The following is a 16,372-nucleotide window of genomic DNA, read 5'->3' as shown; positions in this document are numbered from 1 at the left end:
GCACCAGTGGCATTCTTATTTATCACTGGATCAAAACCAACCATTGTAGAGACTTCTGTATTTATGTAAATACAGTAGAACCAACAGTACATTCCATAACAAGTTAAAATACATTCAAAAGCATTGACTTCACGGAGATTCATTTCAAAAATTCTAAATTCGTCCAATGGTGATGTGCACCCCTCCCCAATCCCACATTCCAGCAGTCCCCATTATAACAACGCAAGTACTGACTCACTGTGGGCAATGCTGAGGGAGCTCTGCGTGCAATTACCAAAAAAAAGTTATTCCATGGAAGAAAATTGGCTCAGGATAAAAATGTTCTCTGTTTTGTGTGGTTTCATCCATGGGAGGTACTGTTCCAAGTCCACGTTAGAGAACTCTCATGTAGGTTTATGATGCTGAAATGCCCTTTGACAGCAAATTTTGCTGAAGGATGGACTTAATCAGGTCTAACCTAATTTCCAATTCTTTCCTTGTAAAGGTCATTTTGACTTCAGAAAAATGCAATTCTGGACATAATTTGTTTGAACGCAAAGTATTAACCACGCAGACGTGTAATTTTACAGCATGTGACTGATAAAGAAAAATGTCTATACTATTAAAACCACCTCTGTAAAACTACTTGCAAATAAAAAGGGAAAATGTAAAATACTTTTAGAATAATGCTGTACAATAACAACCTTGATTAAATGCTAACAAGCAGCAAATTCTCTACAGTACAGCCTCGGTCCCAGCATAGAGTATGTACACATCAATTGAATGTTACTGCACTCTAACGTGATTTACAACACTCCTGTCTCATTGAACTCCACCCCCCACCCCATTCTCTGAGCAAAGCCAACTTCATTTTCTTCTTTTTAAAAAAAGGCTTGTGTGTAACAGACTGTTAAAACCTGTGTCATCATGAACTTCTGGCTTGTAGAATAAAAAATAATGCCGGTAGACTTGTCTGCTTGCATTTTACCATACAATATCAGCCTAACAATTTAGGGTGTTATTAGGCAGTATCACGCTTGACAGCAAGAGACCACCAATATTAAAGGAACACGACTTGAGAATGGTTGAGGTATTTTTGAAAATTATAAAAACACTCAAAAATGAATTAATGAGTCAAACGCTGCAGATTCAGCGAACAAACGCAAAGGATACGATTTTGTCTGATTTTATATTAATTATCAGAGCTTTATTCAATGTCCCGATGGTCGAGGCTGTGCATTTTTTGAGTACATGCAACATATCCGTGTTTCTGAATCTTTTGTTTGCCATTTAAATTTGTATCACAAACATGCTGATGTTGATGTAAGCTGTAGCACAGCTGGTAGCACTGTCAGCTCTAAGTTACAAGTTTCTGGTTCAAGCCCCATTCCAGGGTTTCAGCACAAAACTCAATGCTGGCAATCCAGTGCAGGAGCAGTTAGGCACTTTCAAATGAGAAGTTAAATCCAGACTCCATTCAGCCTGCTTGGGTGAACGTAAATGATCCCATGGCATTATTTTGAAGAACACGGGAGTTGTCCTGGCCAATATTTCTCCGAGAATTAACATCACTAAAACAGATTATCTGGTCATCATCACATTGCTGTTTGTGGGATTTTGCTGTGTGCAATTTGACTACCGTGTTTCCTACATTACAACAGTGACTACACTTCAGAAATACTTCATTGGTTAGAAAGCACTTTGTGACATCTAATGGCCATGAAAGGCATTATATAAACGCAACTCAGAAGGTGAGAGCATTGCACTGTCAGAGATGCTGCCTTTCCAATGAGATGCTAAACCGAGGCCCCACTTTCTTGCTTAGGGGAATATAAAATAGCTCATGCATTATTTTGAAAAAGAGTGTCCTGGCCAATATTATCCCTCAACTGCCATCACAAAAGACAGATTATTTGATCATGGTTGCTTTGTGAGAGTTTATGAAGTGCAAATGAGCTGTCACATTTCCCACATGATAAGTCACCAAAGAAAAACTTTGACAAAGGGTAATTTGGGCTCGAAATGTTACCTTTTTTCACTCCCTACAGATGCTGCCAGACCTGCTGAGATTTTCCTGCATTTTCTCTTTTAGTTATTTTTTTTTTTAAATACTAAATTGGTTGTAAAAAGTAATATAGAAGACAAGTTTTTACTTTTTTTTAAATAAATCTGCAAACTGTTGAAATTACAATCTATAAAATCAGACATGGAGATATCTCATCTAAGGCAAACTGTAAGATCATACAGATTTTATACTCGAGTATGTCTTTAATAGCTGTGGGAAAATTATCCCACAACTGCCTTCTGATCAATCATGCTTTGATTTGTAAAGGCTAATGCACCCTCAACTCCCAGTACCACTCCTACTTCACAATAAGCAATGTCAGGTGCTGAAAACTGAGAAATAGTAAACTTCAAGGCAAGCCATAGAAACACCACAAGAACTGTATTTCTTTTGTTTTATAAATGTAGAGTACCCAATTCATGTTTTTCCAATTAAGGGGCAATTTAGTGTGGCCAATCCACCTATCCTGCACATCTTTGGGTTGTGGGCACAAAACCCACGCAAACATGGGGAGAATGTGCAAACTCCACACGGACAGTGACCCAGAGCCGGGATCGAAACTGTGACCTCAGCGACATGAGGCAGCAATGCTAACCACTGCACCACCATGCTGCCCTAAGAACTGTATTTCTAACTGAGAGGATAATCAACGCTTAGAAAGTTTGTCTTTAATAAGATGTAGCATTTGTATGTCGGTTCCTGTCATTATTTGAAAAGTGTAACGTTGAATCTGACAATTGGAGATGGAAGGTTTGGTAGTTACGCCAAAGGTACAGAATGTTAGTGGAGGAAAGAAGAATAAACAGCTGGGCTTGGAAAGGTTGGTAGGTAGTTGGCAGCAATGATATTGTGGTGGCGACTGATTCACAAAAGAAAATGTTGAAAAGTTTCAGAAAGAATTCAGTAATGAGGTGTGCACGTTAGAGATTAGAGTGATGAAGTGCGAACAGGAAAGGATTGTGCACTGGCAGAATAAAATGACAAGTTAATAATGCTTGTAACAATGGTATTCTATAATTTGTAAAGGAACGATCATAGTGTTGTAAATGTTTCATGTTGAGTAAATCTGTTTTTTTTCTCAAAAGTGAAGCAGATTTAAGATTGGTTAATTGTAGGATTTTAATATACTTTGACCGGTGGGCACCACAAAAATTAAGAGTGTGCAGTGGACACAAGTTTATATATTTCCTTTGTTCTTATTTAAGATTTTGTTCTTTATTAGTTGCACTTCTGTAAAATGCAGGTACTTTTGCTCTTTTGCTGTTCAATACTGATTTATTTAGTGGAGAACAGAGTAGTTGACATAAAAACACAAAATGCTGGTAAACTCAGCAGGTCTGGCAGCATCCATGGAGAAAGAAATAGAACGTTTCGATTGTTTAATTTTTTAATCCAAATTCCTTTTCCCAACGCATCCCCCTCCTCTCCTACAAGACCGTCTCTCAATTATTCTTCCATTGTGCTTTCAGAGTGCTGCCCTTTGTTCTCCTGTGAACACATTCTGCTATCATACCTTTATGCCACTATCAGCACCTTCTTTAGTCCTTAACACTACAACACTTACTTTGTCTTGTGCCTAAAATATTTCTTAGCTTTATCCTTGTTATTCTACTTTGTTCCACCTGTTCCATCCCCTCTTAAGCATTATTAAATTCATGACATTTCTCCCGCTCTTCAGCTCTGAAGAGTCAGACGGATTGAATTTTAAAAACTCGAACCGTTAACTCTGTTTCTCTCTCCAAACCTGAATTTTTACAGCATTTTGTTTTTAGTTCAGATTTTCAGCATCTGCAATATTTTGCTTTTAATGTATGCTTTTATTCAAGTTGACATTTCAGGTGCAAGCCCTCTTCAAAAGTCAACTGTCAGATAACCATGATTTAACAGTTAGTCGCTCAACACAACTGCTCCATTTTGATGGAGCAGATGCAAATCAGGAGAATTACTATTCACTGGTATCACTCATGGATCTGCTCCAATAAAAAATTAATAGGCAGGAAGAATCCAAAGGAGGATTGCAAGTGTGATACTGATGGAGAGAAGCAAGTTATTTTGTCTTTATACATGGTTTAGCACGCCTTGTTGCTGTCCCTTTAAGTGTAGATTTCAGTGCTTACCTTCAAACCCAAGTCTTTCCATAAGATTTAGAGGGTACCATATCAATGGCTTGTTTCCAACCAGTAGGAGGGGCTTTGGAATATTGGAAGTCAGATCCATCATGCGGGAACCCCCACCAGCTGCCATCAACACTGCCTGGAACTCCATTTTAAGGTTTTCTATAACATACATATTTGATTAACATATCAGATTTTAATGTACTAAAAGTGTTATACAGTTTTGAAATTGAGGCATTCAATGTAGGAGTCAATGCTGTGTCTCATTATAAAGGTGAAAAATCTGATTGGGAATGGTGCAATAAGAGTGTGCAAATAAATCATGAAGACAATTGACATGAGCCACTAACTCCACCCTTTCATCAGACCTCACTCTGATTTAAAAGCAAGACTTGTAAAACTTTGGCATCTCGTTCAACCTATTGCTGAAATTCATGCCCCATGTTATATTATTAGTAAAGAGTTAGGTGACAGTGGCTAGCACTGTTGCCTCACAGCATCAGGGACAGGTTCAATTCCAGCCTTGGGTCACTGTGTGGAGTTTGCATGTTCTCTCCGCGTCTGCATGGGCTTCCTCTGGGTGCTCCGGTTTTCACCCAAGGCCCAAAGATACGCAGGTCAGGTGGATTGGCCATGATCAATTGCCCCTTAATGTCCAAATATATTAGGTGGGGTTAGTGGATTACAGGGATAGGGTGGAGGCCTGGGCTTAGTGGGATTTGATGGATTGTCACATGTACTGTGTTTTTTTGCAGCCAAAGGAATGTACACAGGATGTAGATAGTAGACAAAAAAGAATAATCGACAGGGGGTGCTCTTTCGGAGGGTCGGTGCAGACTCGATGGGCCGAATGGCCTCCTTCTGTACTGTAGCGATTCTATGATTCTAAATTTATTGTTCTGCGCATGTATTCGTGCATAGTCAGTGTGCAACATCGCTCACCATGGTCAGGTATGGAGCGATGCATCAGTCCACATAGCACATGGTGAGACCTGAGATATCAGCTCCAATATATCTTTGTCCAAAAGTGTGATTATTTCGAACTTCTGGGAACCACAGGACCTAACAGACCCCAACATCATCCAAAGGTGCTTAATTCTACCTCCACAACTTCCCTCGTCTCAAACCTAATCACCCCCAATAATTATTTCCACTTTCAACACCTTCATTTCTCTGGTGTGAGTGGCCTCCATTACCCCCGGGGCTCAGGTCCCTCCCTCTACAGCAGTCACTCGATTGCACCCTGCCCACCCCGAGGAGCGCTTTACCTTCTCGCTCTGCTCCCGGGGGTGGTGCAGTGAACCGGGATGGTGATTCAACGTAATTCATTTCTTGTTCAAATTGTGAATCAGTTTCAAAACAGTTGCTGTCACTGCGCAGCAAACGTAGTGTGCGCTCGGTGTTCGGGTAAATAGTGTCCGCTTCGAAACCCTTCCTGCTGAACAAGGTTCCGAGATACCCAGAGTCTCTCCCACAGGAGAACCTGCTGGAGCTCACCCCAACAGCTCACACAGGAGCACCTGCGGGAGCTCACCCCAACAGCTCACACAGGAGCACCTGCGGGAGCTCACCCCAACAGCTCACACAGGAGCACCTGCTGGAGCTCACCCCAACAGCTCACACAGGAGCACCTGCGGGAGCTCACCCCAACAGCTCACACAGGAGCACCTGCGGGAGCTCACCCCAACAGCTCACACAGGAGCACCTGCGGGAGCTCACCCCAACAGCTCACACAGGAGCACCTGCTGGAGCTCACCCAGGAGCACCTGCGGGAGCTCACCCCAACAGCTCACACAGGAGCACCTGCTGGAGCTCACCCCAACAGCTCACACAGGAGCACCTGCGGGAGCTCACCCAACAGCTCACACAGGAGCACCTGCGGGAGCTCACCCCAACAGCTCACACAGGAGCACCTGCGGGAGCTCACCCAACAGCTCACACAGGAGCACCTGCGGGAGCTCATCCCAATAGTTCACACAGGAGCACCTGCGGGAGCTCACCCCAACAGCTCACACAGGAGCACCTGCGGGAGCTCACCCCAATAGCTCACACAGGAGCACCTGCGGGAGCTCATCCCAATAGTTCACACAGGAGCACCTGCGGGAGCTCACCCCAATAGCTCACCAAGGATAACCTGCTGGAGCTCCCAACAGCTCACACAGGAGCACCTGCGGCAGCTCACCCCAACAGCTCTCACAGGAGCACCTGCGGCAGCTCACCCCAGCAGCTCCCACAGGAGAACCTGCTGGAGCTCACACCAACAGCCCACAGGAGAACCTGCTGGAGCTCATCCCAACAGCTCACACGGGAAAACATGCTGGAGTTCACCCCACCAGCTCGCATGGGAAAACCTGCGGGAGCTCACCCCAACACTTCACACAGGAGCATCTGCTGAAGCTCACACCAACAGCTCACACGCGAAAACCTGCTGAAGTTCACCCCGACAGCTCACACAGGAGCACCTGCTGGAGCTCACCCCAACAGCTCACCAAGGAGAACCTGCTGGAGCTCCCAACAGCTCACACAGGAGTACCTGCTGGTGCTCACCCCAACAGCTCACACAGGAGCACATTCTGGAGCTCACCCCAACAGCTCACACAGGAGCACCTGCGGGAGCTCACCCCAACAGCTCACACAGGAGCACCTGCGGGAGCTCACGCAACAGCTCACACAGGAGCACCTGCGGGAGCTCATCCCAATAGTTCACACAGGAGCACCTGCGGGAGCTCACCCCAACAGCTCACACAGGAGCACCTGCGGGAGCTCACCCCAATAGCTCACACAGGAGCACCTGCGGGAGCTCATCCCAATAGTTCACACAGGAGCACCTGCGGGAGCTCACCCCAATAGCTCACCAAGGATAACCTGCTGGAGCTCCCAACAGCTCACACAGGAGCACCTGCGGCAGCTCACCCCAACAGCTCTCACAGGAGCACCTGCGGCAGCTCACCCCAGCAGCTCCCACAGGAGAACCTGCTGGAGCTCACACCAACAGCCCACAGGAGAACCTGCTGGAGCTCATCCCAACAGCTCACACGGGAAAACATGCTGGAGTTCACCCCACCAGCTCGCATGGGAAAACCTGCGGGAGCTCACCCCAACACTTCACACAGGAGCATCTGCTGAAGCTCACACCAACAGCTCACACGCGAAAACCTGCTGAAGTTCACCCCGACAGCTCACACAGGAGCACCTGCTGGAGCTCACCCCAACAGCTCACCAAGGAGAACCTGCTGGAGCTCCCAACAGCTCACACAGGAGTACCTGCTGGAGCTCACCCCAACAGCTCACACAGGAGCACATTCTGGAGCTCACCCCAACAGCTCACACAGGAGCACCTGCGGGAGCTCACCGCAGCAGCTCCCACAGGAGAACCTGCTGGAGCTCATCCCAACAGCTCACACGGGAAAACCTGCTGGAGCTCACCCCAACAGCTCCTACAGGAGAACCTGCTGGAGCTCATCCCAACAGCTCCTACAGGAGAACCTGCTGGAGCTCATCCCAACAGCTCACACGGGAAAACCTGCTGGAGTTCACCCTAACAGCCCGCTCAGGAAAACCTGTGGGAGCTCACCCCAACAGTTCACACAGGAGCACCTGCTGGAGCTCACCCCAAAGGCTCACACAGGAGCTTCTGCTGGAGCTCACCCCAACAGTTCACACAGGAGCACCTGTGGAGCTCACCCCAAAGGCTCACACAGGAGCTTCTGCTGGAGCTCACCCCAACAGTTCACACGGGAAAACCTACTGGAGCTCACCCCAGCAGCTCGCATGGGAAAACCTGCTGGTGCTCACCCCAACAGCCCGCATGGGAAAACCTGCTGGAGCTCACCCCAAAAGCTCACACAGAACAACCTGCTGGAGCTCACCTCAACAGCTCACACAGGAGCACCTGCTGGAGCCCACCCCAACACCTCACACAGGAGCACCTGCTGGAGCTCACCCCAACACCTCACACAGGAGCACCTGCTGGAGCTCACCCCAACACCTCACACAGGAGCTTCTGCTGGAGTTCACCCCAACAGCTCAGACGGGAGCACCTTCTGGAGCTCACACAGGAGCATCTGCTGGAACTCACCCCAACAGTCCGCACGGGAAAACCTGCTGGAGCTCACCCCAACAGCTCACACAGAGGTACCTGCAGGAGCTCACCCCAACAGCTCACGTGGAAAAACCTGCTGGAGCTCACCCCAACAGCTCACACAGGAAAACCTGCTGGAGCTCACCCCAACAGTCCGCACGGGAAAACCTGCTGGAGCTCACCCCAAAAGCTAACACAGAGGTACCTGCTGGAGCTCACCCCAACAGCTCACGTGGGAAAACCCACTGGAGCTCGCCTCAACAGCTCACTCAGTGGCATCTGCTGGAGCTCACCCCAACAGCTCACACAGGAGCATCTGCTGGAGCTCCCCCCAACAGCTCACACAGGAGCATCTGCTGGAGTTCACCCCAACAGCTCACACAGGAGCACCTGCTGGAGCTCGCCCCAACAGCTCACACAGGAGCATCTGCTGGAGTTCGCCCCAACAGCTCACACAGGAGCACCTGCTGGAGCTCGCCCCAACAGCTCACACAGGAGCATCTGCTGGAGTTCACCCCAACAGTTCACACAGGAGAACCTGCTGGAGCTCACCCCAACAGCTCACACAGGAGCACCTGTGGAGCTCACCCCAAAAGCTCACACAGGAGATTCTGCTGGAACTCACCCCAACAGTTCACACAGGAGCATCTGCTGAAGCTCACACCAACAGCTCACACGCGAAAACCTGCTGAAGTTCACCCCGACAGCTCACACAGGAGCACCTGCTGGAGCTCACCCCAACAGCTCACCAAGGAGAACCTGCTGGAGCTCCCAACAGCTCACACAGGTGTACCTGCTGGAGCTCACCCCAACAGCTCACACAGGAGCACATTCTGGAGCTCACCCCAACAGCTCACACAGGAGCACCTGCGGGAGCTCACCCCAACAGCTCACACAGGAGCACCTGCGGGAGCTCACCCAACAGCTCACACAGGAGCACCTGCGGGAGCTCATCCCAATAGTTCACACAGGAGCACCTGCGGGAGCTCACCCCAACAGCTCACACAGGAGCACCTGCGGAAGCTCACCCCAACAGCTCACACAGGAGCACCTGCGGGAGCTCACCCCAATAGCTCACACAGAAGCACCTGCGGGAGCTCATCCCAATAGTTCACACAGGAGCACCTGCGGGAGCTCACCCCAATAGCTCACCAAGGATAACCTGCTGGAGCTCCCAACAGCTCACACAGGAGCACCTGCGGGAGCTCACCCCAACAGCTCTCACAGGAGCACCTGCGGCAGCTCACCCCAGCAGCTCCCACAGGAGAACCTGCTGGAGCTCACACCAACAGCCCACAGGAGAACCTGCTGGAGCTCATCCCAACAGCTCACACGGGAAAACATGCTGGAGTTCACCCCACCAGCTCGCATGGGAAAACCTGCGGGAGCTCACCCCAACACTTCACACAGGAGCATCTGCTGAAGCTCACACCAACAGCTCACACGCGAAAACCTGCTGAAGTTCACCCCGACAGCTCACACAGGAGCACCTGCTGGAGCTCACCCCAACAGCTCACCAAGGAGAACCTGCTGGAGCTCCCAACAGCTCACACAGGAGTACCTGCTGGAGCTCACCCCAACAGCTCACACAGGAGCACATTCTGGAGCTCACCCCAACAGCTCACACAGGAGCACCTGCGGGAGCTCACCGCAGCAGCTCCCACAGGAGAACCTGCTGGAGCTCATCCCAACAGCTCACACGGGAAAACCTGCTGGAGCTCACCCCAACAGCTCCTACAGGAGAACCTGCTGGAGCTCATCCCAACAGCTCCTACAGGAGAACCTGCTGGAGCTCATCCCAACAGCTCACACGGGAAAACCTGCTGGAGTTCACCCTAACAGCCCGCTCAGGAAAACATGTGGGAGCTCACCCCAACAGTTCACACAGGAGCACCTGCTGGAGCTCACCCCAACAGCTCACACAGGAGCACCTGTGGAGCTCACCCCAAAGGCTCACACAGGAGCTTCTGCTGGAGCTCACCCCAACAGTTCACACGGGAAAACCTACTGGAGCTCACCCCAGCAGCTCGCATGGGAAAACCTGCTGGTGCTCACCCCAACAGCCCGCATGGGAAAACCTGCTGGAGCTCACCCCAAAAGCTCACACAGAACAACCTGCTGGAGCTCACCTCAACAGCTCACACAGGAGCACCTGCTGGAGCCCACCCCAACACCTCACACAGGAGCACCTGCTGGAGCTCACCCCAACACCTCACACAGGAGCACCTGCTGGAGCTCACCCCAACAGCTCACACAGGAGCACCTGCTGGAGCTCACCCCAACACCTCACACAGGAGCACCTGCTGGAGCTCACCCCAACACCTCACACAGGAGCACCTGCTGGAGCTCACCCCAACACCTCACACAGGAGCTTCTGCTGGAGTTCACCCCAACAGCTCACACGGGAGCACCTTCTGGAGCTCACACAGGAGCATCTGCTGGAACTCACCCCAACAGTCCGCACGGGAAAACCTGCTGGAGCTCACCCCAATAGCTCACACAGAGGTACCTGCTGGAGTTCACCCCAACAGCTCACACAGGAGCACCTGCTGGAGCTCACCCCAACACCTCACACAGGAGCTTCTGCTGGAGTTCACCCCAACAGCTCACACGGGAGCACCTTCTGGAGCTCACACAGGAGCATCTGCTGGAACTCACCCCAACAGTCCGCACGGGAAAACCTGCTGGAGCTCACCCCAACAGCTCACACAGAGGTACCTGCTGGAGCTCACCCCAACAGCTCACGTGGAAAAACCTGCTGGAGCTCACCCCAACAGCTCACACAGGAAAACCTGCTGGAGCTCACCACAACAGTCCGCACGGGAAAACCTGCTGGAGCTCACCCCAAAAGCTCACACAGAGGTACCTGCTGGAGCTCACCCCAACAGCTCACGTGGGAAAACCCACTGGAGCTCGCCTCAACAGCTCACTCAGTGGCATCTGCTGGAGCTCACCCCAACAGCTCACACAGGAGCATCTGCTGGAGCTCCCCCCAACAGCTCACACAGGAGCATCTGGTGGAGTTCACCCCAACAGCTCACACAGGAGCACCTGCTGGAGCTCGCCCCAACAGCTCACACAGGAGCACCTGCTGGAGCTCGCCCCAACAGCTCACACAGGAGCATCTGCTGGAGTTCACCCCAACAGTTCACACAGGAGAACCTGCTGGAGCTCACCCCAACAGCTCACACAGGAGCACCTGTGGAGCTCACCCCAAAAGCTCACACAGGAGCTTCTGCTGGAACTCACCCCAACAGTTCACACGGGAAAACCTACTGGAGCTCAGCCCAACAGCCCGCATGGGAAAACCTGCTGGAGCTCAGCCCAACAGCTCACACAGAACAACCTGCTGGAGCTCACCCCAATAGTTCACACAGGAGCACCTGCTGGAGCTCACCTCAACAGCTCACACAGGAGCACCTGCTGGAGCTCACCCCAACACCTCACACAGGAGCACCTGCTGGAGCTCACTCCAACACCTCACACAGGAGCACCTGCTGGAGCTCACCCCAACAGCTCACACAGGAGCAACTGCTGGAGTTCACCCCAACAGCTCAGACGGGAGCACCTTCTGGAGCTCACACAGGAGCATCTGCTGGAACTCACCCCAATAGTCCGCACGGCAAAACCTGCTGGAGCTCACCCCAACAGCTCACACAGGAAAACCTGCTGGAGCTCACCCCAACAGTCCGCACGGGAAAACCTGCTGGAGCTCACCCCAAGGTACCTGCTGGAGCTCACCCCAACAGCTCACGTGGGAAAACCCGCTGGAGCTCACCTCAACAGCTCACTCAGTGGCATCTGCTGGAGCTCACCCCAACAGCTCACACAGGAGCACCTGCGGGAGCTCACCCCAACAGCTCACACAGGAGCATCTGCTGGAGCTCACCCCAACAGCTCACACAGGAGCATCTGCTGGAGTTCACCCCAACAGCTCACACAGGAGCACCTGCTGGAGCTCGCCCCAACAGCTCACACAGGAGCATCTGCTGGAGCTCGCCCCAACAGCTCACACAGGAGCACTTGCTGGATCTCGCCCCAACAGCTCACACAGGAGCATCTGCTGGAGTTCACCCCAACAGTTCACACAAGAGAACCTGCTGGAGCTCACCTCAACAGCTCACACAGGAGCACCTGTGGAGCTCACCCCAAAAGCTCACACAGGAGCTTCTGCTGGAACTCACCCCAACAGCTCACACTGGAAAACCTGCTGGAGCTCACCCCAACAGCTCACCAAGGAGAACCTGCTGGAGCTCCCAACAGCTCACACAGGAGCACCTTCCAGAGCTCACACAGGAGCACCTGCTGGAACTCACCCCAACAGCTCACACGGGAAAACCTGCTGGAGCTCACCCCAACAGCTCACACAGGAGAACCTGCTGGAGCTCCCAACAGCTCACACAGGAGCACCTGCTGGAACTCACACCAACAGTCCGCACGGGAAAACCTGCGGGAGCTCACCCCAACAGCTCACACAGGAAAACCTGCTGGAGCTCACCCCAACAGCTCACACAAGAAAACCTGCGGGAGCTCACCCCAACAGCTCACACAAGAAAACCTGCGGGAGCTCACCCCAACAGCTCACACAGGAAAACCTGCTGGAACTCACCCCAACAGCTCACACAGAAGCTGTGGGAGCTCACCCCAACAGCTCACACGGGAAAACCAGCTGGAGCTCACCCCAACAGCTCACACAGAAGCTGCGGGAGCTCATCCCAACAGCTCACACGGGAAAAGCTGCTGGAGCTCACCCCAACAGCTCACGCGGGAAAACCAGCTGGAGCTCACCCCAACAGCTCACACAGAGGTACCTGCTGGAGCTCACCCGGGAAAACCTGCTGGAACTCACCCCAACAGCTCACACAGGAGCTGCTGGAGCTCACCCCAACTGCTCACACGGGAGCATCTGCTGGAGCTCACACCAACAGCTCAGACAGGGGAACCTGCTGGAGCTCACCTCAACAGCCCACACAGGAGCACCTTCCAGAGCTCACACAGGAGCACCTGCTGGAACTCACCCCAACAGCTCACACGGGAAAACCTGCTGGAGCTCACCCCAACAGCTCACACAGGAGTACCTGCTGGAGCTCCCAACAGCTCACACAGGAGTACCTGCTGGAGCTCACCCCAACAGCTCACACAGGAGGACCTGCTGGAGCTCACCCCAACAGCTCACACAGGAGCACCTGTGGAGCTCACCCCAAAAGCTCACACAGGAGCTTCTGCTGGAACTCACCCCAACAGTTCACACGGGAAAACCTACTGGAGCTCAGCCCAACAGCCCGCATGGGAAAACCTGCTGGAGCTCAGCCCAACAGCTCACACAGAACAACCTGCTGGAGCTCACCCCAATAGTTCACACAGGAGCACCTGCTGGAGCTCACCTCAACAGCTCACACAGGAGCACCTGCTGGAGCTCACCCCAACACCTCACACAGGAGCACCTGCTGGAGCTCACTCCAACACCTCACACAGGAGCACCTGCTGGAGCTCACCCCAACAGCTCACACAGGAGCAACTGCTGGAGTTCACCCCAACAGCTCAGACGGGAGCACCTTCTGGAGCTCACACAGGAGCATCTGCTGGAACTCACCCCAATAGTCCGCACGGCAAAACCTGCTGGAGCTCACCCCAACAGCTCACACAGGAAAACCTGCTGGAGCTCACCCCAACAGTCCGCACGGGAAAACCTGCTGGAGCTCACCCCAAGGTACCTGCTGGAGCTCACCCCAACAGCTCACGTGGGAAAACCCGCTGGAGCTCACCTCAACAGCTCACTCAGTGGCATCTGCTGGAGCTCACCCCAACAGCTCACACAGGAGCACCTGCGGGAGCTCACCCCAACAGCTCACACAGGAGCATCTGCTGGAGCTCTCCCCAATAGCTCACACAGGAGCATCTGCTGGAGTTCACCCCAACAGCTCACACAGGAGCACCTGCTGGAGCTCACCCCAACAGCTCACACAGGAGCATCTGCTGGAGCTCGCCCCAACAGCTCACACAGGAGCACTTGCTGGATCTCGCCCCAACAGCTCACACAGGAGCATCTGCTGGAGTTCACCCCAACAGTTCACACAAGAGAACCTGCTGGAGCTCACCTCAACAGCTCACACAGGAGCACCTGTGGAGCTCACCCCAAAAGCTCACACAGGAGCTTCTGCTGGAACTCACCCCAACAGCTCACACTGGAAAACCTGCTGGAGCTCACCCCAACAGCTCACCAAGGAGAACCTGCTGGAGCTCCCAACAGCTCACACAGGAGCACCTTCCAGAGCTCACACAGGAGCACCTGCTGGAACTCACCCCAACAGCTCACACGGGAAAACCTGCTGGAGCTCACCCCAACAGCTCACACAGGAGAACCTGCTGGAGCTCCCAACAGCTCACACAGGAGCACCTGCTGGAACTCACACCAACAGTCCGCATGGGAAAACCTGCGGGAGCTCACCCCAACAGCTCACACAGGAAAACCTGCTGGAGCTCACCCCAACAGCTCACACAAGAAAACCTGCGGGAGCTCACCCCAACAGCTCACACAAGAAAACCTGCGGGAGCTCACCCCAACAGCTCACACAGGAAAACCTGCTGGAACTCACCCCAACAGCTCACACAGAAGCTGTGGGAGCTCACCCCAACAGCTCACACGGGAAAACCAGCTGGAGCTCACCCCAACAGCTCACACAGAAGCTGCGGGAGCTCATCCCAACAGCTCACACGGGAAAAGCTGCTGGAGCTCACCCCAACAGCTCACGCGGGAAAACCAGCTGGAGCTCACCCCAACAGCTCACACAGAGGTACCTGCTGGAGCTCACCCGGGAAAACCTGCTGGAACTCACCCCAACAGCTCACACAGGAGCTGCTGGAGCTCACCCCAACTGCTCACACGGGAGCATCTGCTGGAGCTCACACCAACAGCTCAGACAGGGGAACCTGCTGGAGTTCACCTCAACAGCCCACACAGGAGCACCTTCCAGAGCTCACACAGGAGCACCTGCTGGAACTCACCCCAACAGCTCACACGGGAAAACCTGCTGGAGCTCACCCCAACAGCTCACACAGGAGTACCTGCTGGAGCTCCCAACAGCTCACACAGGAGTACCTGCTGGAGCTCACCCCAACAGCTCACACAGGAGGACCTGCTGGAGCTCACCCCAACAGCTCACACTGGAGCACCTGCTGGAACTCACCCCAACAGCTCCAAAAGAAACCAAAGCAAGAAACAGTTAAAATACTATAAATAAACGTTGTGGCCAAGTCCAGTCCTTCAAGGTTATTGGAACTTTTCATTTCACTAAATCACAATATTTTTAGTAATGGTTTGGGCTCATATTCTCCCTTTACTGATGCTGCCACACCTGCTGATTATTTCCAGCATTTTCTTTTCTTATTATAGCTCGTTATGTTCATTAAACACTTTTTCTGGCTTCACAGGCTGTGCAAGGAATGATAGGTTTGGCACTCTGAGTGGATGTTTTGTTTATAGGTCCTCTAGGCAACATTTCTTGGGTTCCAGCAATACTCAGGAACATAGCGTCACCCCTTTCTCTTTTACATCCTAACCCCAGTGTGCCACCACCAATCAGAGAACGTTCTCCTGACCTGCAAGTCATTCTGAAGTGCAAGAACAATAATGATGAATCCTGCTACTTTAAGCTGCAGACAGAATTTAAATCCTTCAAGAGCACACTGTTTCCTACACCAACCAATAAATTCTGAATCCAAGTTTTCTGTTTAGCACCTAGGTGCCCAGAAAAATATATGGGGTCATAATTTGTTGTGAAGACAACTGTGAGGCCACTTACCATTATACATATGCAGCTGCTGCAGCAACTTCAAGTAAAGTCTGCCAAACATTTAAATGCAAAACTCCAAATGTTGGTGTCTGGGTTGTGCTCCTTTGCGCAAATGACATTTCACTGTTTGGCTCATTGAAATGCACAAACTAGTTCCATTTACATGATAGACACACATTAACTCAGCACAGAAAATTAAATCTTGTCTAGTTCAGTCCAAGTACCCAATAATGTTACAAATATTAATATTGCCAGTCAACCATTCTGTCATTGAAAATTAAATATTAAAATAATGGATTTTCATTCCTTCAGGTATTAATTGTTGTTGGTGTGGCCATCT

At 51.5% G+C, this 16,372-nt stretch overlaps 1 protein-coding gene across 3 annotated transcripts in view; it reads right to left on the bottom strand.

The window, feature by feature from the left end:
* eif2b3 (eukaryotic translation initiation factor 2B, subunit 3 gamma) overlaps positions 1-16,060 on the bottom strand; it is a 217,330-nt gene extending 201,270 nt beyond the window's left edge. For 2 of the 3 annotated variants that reach the window (XM_072510727.1, XM_072510729.1), the window contains exons 1-2: positions 5,427-5,584; positions 4,162-4,320 (exon numbers count right to left, since the gene is read on the bottom strand). In XM_072510727.1, the coding sequence (XP_072366828.1) occupies positions 4,162-4,320; positions 5,427-5,487 (220 nt within the window). In that variant the 5' untranslated portion in view covers positions 5,488-5,584. Of the gene's footprint in view, positions 1-4,161; positions 4,321-5,426; positions 5,585-16,041 lie in introns of those variants that run through there. The other variant, XM_072510728.1, reaches the window with a different exon arrangement.
* Positions 16,061-16,372: the final 312 nt, after the last annotated feature.

Source organism: Scyliorhinus torazame, chromosome 7, assembly GCF_047496885.1.
Source record: "Scyliorhinus torazame isolate Kashiwa2021f chromosome 7, sScyTor2.1, whole genome shotgun sequence".
Classification (NCBI taxonomy): domain Eukaryota; kingdom Metazoa; phylum Chordata; class Chondrichthyes; order Carcharhiniformes; family Scyliorhinidae; genus Scyliorhinus; species Scyliorhinus torazame.
Note: the sequence above shows the minus strand (reverse complement) of the source record. Positions and strands in the feature narration are given on the sequence as shown.